The 6651-nt window shown below is 38.0% G+C and overlaps 1 protein-coding gene across 1 annotated transcript; it reads right to left on the reverse strand.

Annotated features, from left to right (window-relative positions):
- LOC112542308 (vomeronasal type-2 receptor 26-like) lies at positions 1-6651 on the reverse strand. The gene is made up of 4 exons (XM_088144056.1): positions 5851-6651; positions 5001-5228; positions 3124-3250; positions 1-902 (listed from the first exon to the last, which is right to left on the reverse strand). Exons 1-4 carry the CDS (start codon positions 6649-6651, stop codon positions 1-3), a joined length of 2058 nt encoding a protein of 685 aa, XP_088000182.1.

Genomic DNA, 6651 nt, shown 5'->3' on the forward strand with positions numbered 1-6651 from the left:
CTATTGCTTTCTCCTTGTTAGCTGCTTTTTCTTGTTCAGATCAGGTCTCAAAAGAATGATAAAGCATTTAGGGGAAAAGATACAAATCAGCAATGCAGCACTGGAGGCTATAATGGAGAAGATCTCCACAGCAACCATATATTTCCCTTTTGTGCTCAGATATGTGGGAACAAAGGACACCCAGACACAGCAAAAGATCAACATGCTGAAGGTAATATGCTTGGCTTCATTGAAAGTGTTAGGCAATTTTCTTGCTAGGAAAGCCACTATGAAACTGACAATGGCAAGGAAGCCCATAAAGCCCAAGACACAGTAGAACATGAACACTGATCCTTCATTACATTCCAAGATGATTTCTTCTGTTACTGAATTCATGTCATCATCTGGGAATGGGGGAGATGTTGTCAGCCATGTAGTACAAATCATAACTTGAATAAAAGAGCAGCAAAATACTATGGACATGCCTAGTCTTTTCCCCACCCACTTGGTCATCTTGGAGCCTGGCTTGGTGGCCATGAAAGCTACAACCACAATGATGGTCTTGGCCAGAACACAAGAGATGGCCACTGAGAAGATGATGCCAGATGCAGTTTGACGAAGGACACATGTCATCTTGGAAGGCTGGCCAATGAATAACAAAGCACAAAGAAAACACAAAAGGAGAGCAATGAGGAGAGCATAGGTGAGACCCTGGTTGTTGGCTTTAACTAGAGGAGTGTCCTTATTCTTGACAAAGATCCAAAGAACTACTACTGTGATGAAAGAACAGAAAACAGTGGAACTAGTCAAAATGGTCCCTAGTTTTTCTTCATACATCAGAAATGTTATAACTTTGGGGATACAGGAATCCTGATTCTTGTTTGGGTACTTATCTTCTGGACACTGAACACAGTCATCCATGTCTAGAAAAGAAAATATCAGGTTAGATATAAGTCCTTAAGTTGCACTGAAATAATCAAAAGAGGACATTTAATGTCTTCAGGCTTAAAATATGAAAAGCAAGCCCACTTGTATAGTTTGCCTAAAGTTTTATTCCCAAGGTTCCATGGCCAAGATCAAGTAAATGGAATTTTGTTCTCATAAATTAATAGAACAACTGGAAACTTTATCTTTGACATTTTTCTGTAATTTTGATGCAGTACTTAACTTTAAAAAATGTATCCAGATGTAATTTATTGAAAAGCACATTCAAAAAGTTATACTTGCTGAAAAGGGGAAGAACTTAAATGCGTTGTATGAATTATGGGAATGATCATGTGATTTAAAAGATGAAATGTAAAAGAGATTTATAATAGAAATTGAAAAGGGATTTTAGATATCCCCATTATAGGTGAAATGGATTTTTGCACCTAAGTCAGCACACTATTTCTCTTAATTAAAGAAGTGGTAATGATCAAATAAATTCTGCATTGAAAATATAAGCCTTTCATTAAAACAAATGAAAACCATTTGTTTTAGAAATGCTTATATTTCTAATTCCATTTCCATCTGCTTCAGGACCAATCTTTCTACTTCCCCTTGGGAAATTAAAAATCATTGAGTCAACATTCACAACAGGCAGCTAATGCTGGTGGAGAAGGAGCAGAAAGCATAATTTTCACTCAGAATTCTAAGTGGAATATTTCACCAGAGTATTTATTGTAATATGAAACAATATGTGTTTTTATTGAAAACATATTAATATTTCATGGCACCTTTAGTATTCAGCTCATTCAACTCCTGGCTGATGCTATTAACAGATGGTAGTGAGCAGAAGAGTAAGATCAGAGAAAGTGGGGGATCAGATTATAGATTATTCTATTTTGGAACTAAGATAGATCAAATGACTGGCATACCTTTATAATTCAAACAGATTGCTTCTATTTAGCATATATTTTCCATGTACTGTATGTCTCTCAATAGGTTGATAACAAAACATTAATAACTATAATCCTACCAACTCTACATTCATATGTGCAACCACAATCACACAACAGTATAAAAGTGCAAAACACTTCCAGCTCTTCAGAAGTGAGGAAAGTTTCTTAACAGAGAGGTTGCCAAGTGTGATGTAGCTGGCAACCCTAAGAAATGAAAATCATACAGATTTTAGAAAGATATTTTAAATACTCTGTCTCTATTTGTGTCTGTGCGCACGTGTGGCTTTGAGTCAGTCTTGACTTCTGGACACTGCCTGGGGACTAGTCCCTGCAGTTTTCTTGCAGCATTTTCAAAAGGGGTTTGCCCTTGTCTTCTTCTTCCTAGGGCTGAGAGAGAGTGACTGGCCCAAGCTGGCTTTGTGCCTAAGGCAGGACTAGAACTTACAGTCTCCTGGTTTCTAGCCTGGTGCCTTAACCACTGCACTGAAGTGGTTATCATGTTTAATGCTGAACAGGGTAAAAACATAATCTTGGAAACAGTGAGAGTAAATTTCCAGGCAGACTTATAGTACACCAATTAAGGGAAAGTCTGTCTGAAATGTTTCCTTCCCATTATCCCCACATCTGTGCTGTGCTGTTTCTTTTCATAAGACCTGAACTCGTCTCTTCTGGATGTTTACCACCATCTCTCACAACCAGAGAACAACAATTCTCCTTCCATGCATGCTTCTGACAACTCATCCAGCTGAACAGTGTGAGATACAGACCATCAATCAGCTGGACAACCAGACAGAAAATAGCACACCAACCTGGCTGATGAAAAAGGGTACAACTGGTGAAACCCCAGACTATGCAAATAGCGACAAACCACCCAGAGCATACCCAAAAACTGTATAACAAACCTTAAAATTAGAGCATGTAACAATGGTAACTGCAGCAACTGAAAATACATCACAAAAACAAGCCAAAAAATCTAGTAGGATAATGAAACATCTATCTATCTATCTATCTATCTGTCTGTCTGTCTGTCTGTCTGTCTGTCTGTCTGTCTGTCTATCTATCTATCTATCTATCTATCTATCTATCTATCTATCTATCTATCTATCTATCTATCTATCTATCATCCAAAGCTATTGAGCAAATAACATAAATACCACCTGTGAAATTGTATGAGCCACTACTATTACCACTGAAAAGTTATGATACATTTCTTTTTCCATAACATCAATACATCTGCGTAAACTTTGCACAGAACATCTCTTACCCTCCTGGTTAGCAACTTCTCCATCTGGACATTGAAGGCAAGTGTAGCAACAAAATGGCTTGTCCTCTATTTTGCTCTTACTATATCCTAAACAGCACTTGTCATTACATAGAGAAAGTGGCTGCACCTGTCCAGAAGTGAAAGAAGAGAATCCTTTTAATTGAACAAAATTGGACTTTTGTGATACCCAAACATTTACAAGTATCACTCATATTTCCTATCACCATGGTTGGCATGCCTAATGTTTGGAGTTAATGAAAGAGGAAGGAGACGAAGTTTGGTAGCTGAAAGTGCCTTTATTTAAAAATTGGGGGGGGGGGGAACAGTGATGTAGCACTGTATAGAATTAGACAAAGTCTATGAAATATGTTGTGGCTTATTCAAGGTATGAGAGGACTCTTTAGTTCTTTCTTTGAACACTTAGCCTGGAGTGATATTTTTCCTTCTTCTGGACCTTGCATTAAAGTCTCCTTTGACATTTAATATTGGGATTTCAGTTGAGTAAGTACGTCGGAGTTGGTATGGTAAGCATATATAAAATGGGGGAAAAGAAGACACAAAGCAATGTTGCTGAGTCCATGATTACTATAATGTACAGTATATTGTTTCCTGCTGCATTTCACTGGTGTATATTCTGTTTATTATACTCCAGAGGAAGAGAGAGAGAGGGCTGACATTTATCATTGGCCTACTCATGAAAAAGTCATTTGGCGGAGGACTTCATTCAGCCTGTTTATTTGTTTGTTCATCTGCAGGACTTACGGGCTGCTCCCATCCACTGCCTGAGGGACATACAACACTTCAGTGCATAACTATAACTGAAAACATATACATCTGTAGTGGGGAGCAGCCAGCCCTTTCAAGGACAAGCCCACCTGATGTGCCCAGAGGGAGTCATCTGACCCCTGGCAGCCAATAGAAGAAAAGAAGTGGGTTTTCTCAGGTTTTGGCGGGAAGAGTTTTGGGCACCTTTTATGAGGAAGTTGGCTAGAGTCTGAGATAAGGGAGTTACCTCAGGCAAGGTTGAAAATTGAGTTATTTACAGTAGCTCTAGTTAGAACTGTGTTAGGTTGTTTTGTTTTGGGGATTTTGTTTTGTTTTGTTTTTGTATTTTATTTTTTTAATTGTGTATTGTGTGAGTGGAAACTTATATCTTTAAAAAATTTTGTTTGTTTGTTCAAGTCCTGGAGTTGACCGGTCGCCTCCTAGCACCCGCCTCAGCTTGGCTGAGCTACAGACTCACACATTTTTCTTTGGTTTCCCTTTCTCTATTCAGCCAGACCCAGGATGGGATGAGGATCTTCCCTTCAATCCTCTCCTGGTTCCCCAGTGGGCTGGTGGGGAAGGGAAAAACCGGTTTATAGGGAAGGGGGTGGCAGCAAGGAGACCTAAACTTCCAGTTGCTGTTCACTCACAGGCATGGTTGCCTCAGAACTGAAGGACCTCAGAGGAGGAGCTGGTTTGACCCTGAGGGCACCTTTTCTCTTATTACAGCAACAAAATTAAAAGCACCTGTTCTTTGGGGATCAGAAGGAACTGTGACATGGAATCAGATTATCACATTGCAAAGACTGTTTTAACATTTGTGTGATGCATGTTTTTAATGGAACTCCAAAGTGTTTTTTTTACCCTCATTTCCCAAACTTACATACCAACACTGCTCCTTTCTCTCATATTAATCCATTCTCTGGCTGGAAAACACACTAGCACACATTCAGCAAATGATTTTCCATAGTTAGGAATGGTACCTGGTCTGGACAGTCTTTCGGGTACAGAATATGAAAAATTCTGATTCAGAATACAACTGTTGAGTATTTTTTCAGACCTCTTATTGATTTCCCCAATGGAATAATTACAGGAATGAAGTTGGACAGTACCTGGTTAAATCTCCTAGGCCACACAATAAATTCTTCAGAAGAATAGAACATTTTTCCTTGGGAATCCATTGGGTTTATTTCTCCAACTCTGATTCTCAGGAAAGACTGATTGGGAAAAGTGATCCAGTTCATAATATCAAATCCCATCTCCAACTCTCCATTCTGGTTAAAGGAAACTTTTTCCCCTATGCCATTGTTGAATGAGATCCTTCTCACAAAGTGATTGAGCTGAATTTTTTAAAAAATGAAAAGAAGAGAACTTCATTAAGTGGTACAAAAGGAACATGCTTTCTTTATTTTGAAGGATTCGGTTATTAAATCCTTTAAAAGATTTAAGAAAACCAGCAAGCAATGCAATATTAGTCAATAAATATGACTGCAAATTAGTGTATGCTTTTGAGGATAGTGACAGATTACAAAAAGAGGTTGCTTGTTTGCTTGTTTAAGTTGCAATTTTCAGTGTGTTAGGAGAATATAAAAATAACTGTGTGGATAACACTATTGGGCAATGTATTTTGGAGGACAAGGTTGCAATTAAAAATCAGTTAAAAGAACTTAAAAGTAAGAAATATATCAATTTTGGAGGCTAGGAAGTACATACATATAATATTACAATATGAGGAAAAAATAATTTCTCAATTAAAACAAATTTAGAACATCACAACTTATTGTGCCTTCTAGCTTATATCAATATAACATACATTGATCTAATTTTAAAAGTAACCTCAATTCAACAGAGTTACAGAGAAAATGATTTTGGGATGAATTTAAAAAATGGCCTTTAGATTCTAACTATACTCTTCCTGCAGAGATGGCAAATGCCTTGGATTTTGTTTCCTCAAGATTTTACCTTCCAGAACTGCTTTTCCATTATGTTCAGTTTGGCTTCATGTTTTTTTGCTCTAAATGTGAATGCAGATGAGAACATGGCATGCAAAGCATGTGCTACCACATAGACTGCATTGTAGATGCTGTAGCTGTGGCCAGTCATGTCCATTTCAAACACAGGTGTGGGAAGAGTCTCCAGTTTCTCCTCTCCAGTGCAGAGGACTCCATCTTCCTCATCTATCATGGAGTTGGAGAATGAGCATTCAAATGCACTTTTCCAGAACAGCTTGATAAACCTATCATCTTTGTCAAAGGTAGGCTTTCTCATCTGAAGAAATTCCTGGAATCCTAACACTTTCTTTGAGTGAATTGAAAGGGATAGAGCCCCATGGAGAAAGTCTATCTCCTCATTTCTTTGAAAGGGAAGTGACATGAAATCCATCTGTGCTGTCATAACCCACACCTTAACTTTTGTCAATAGTGGTATTCCTTCCAATTTTGACACAGCAGGAAATAGTCTCAAAACTATCATGTCATCAATTTCACCATGAATTATCACCACATTAGCAGTGCTTTTCATGATAACATTGAACATTTTAATCCCAGCTTCCACTGTATCAATAATGTCATTGGAATAAGTAACAGTGGGTGAATTTTCAATGAAAGCGAAGCAGATACCTCTCTGGGAAAACATGGGAACCACATCATGTACAAACTTTTCACCATTCTCATTATCCATATAAACTACCCCAATCCATGTCCATCTGAACTGTAGGAGTAACTGAAGAATTCCCTTGTACTGAAGATCAACATTTGGAAACAT

This window comes from Python bivittatus, unplaced genomic scaffold, assembly GCF_059951505.1.
Source record: "Python bivittatus isolate LINGU-HERP-01145 unplaced genomic scaffold, Pbiv_v1 ctg000430_np1212, whole genome shotgun sequence".
NCBI lineage: Eukaryota > Metazoa > Chordata > Lepidosauria > Squamata > Pythonidae > Python > Python bivittatus.

Coding starts and splice junctions, on each gene's coding strand:
- LOC112542308 (XM_088144056.1), bottom strand. CDS start 6,651: ATGTTTCCAAATGTTGATCTTCAGTACAAGGGAATTCTTCAGTTACTC. Junction 3,251..5,000: donor GGCCTAGGAGATTTAACCAG/GTACTGTCCAAC, acceptor ACTTCTGGACAG/GTGCAGCCACTTTCTCTATG. Junction 903..3,123: donor AGAAGTTGCTAACCAGGAGG/GTAAGAGATGTT, acceptor TTTCTTTTCTAG/ACATGGATGACTGTGTTCAG.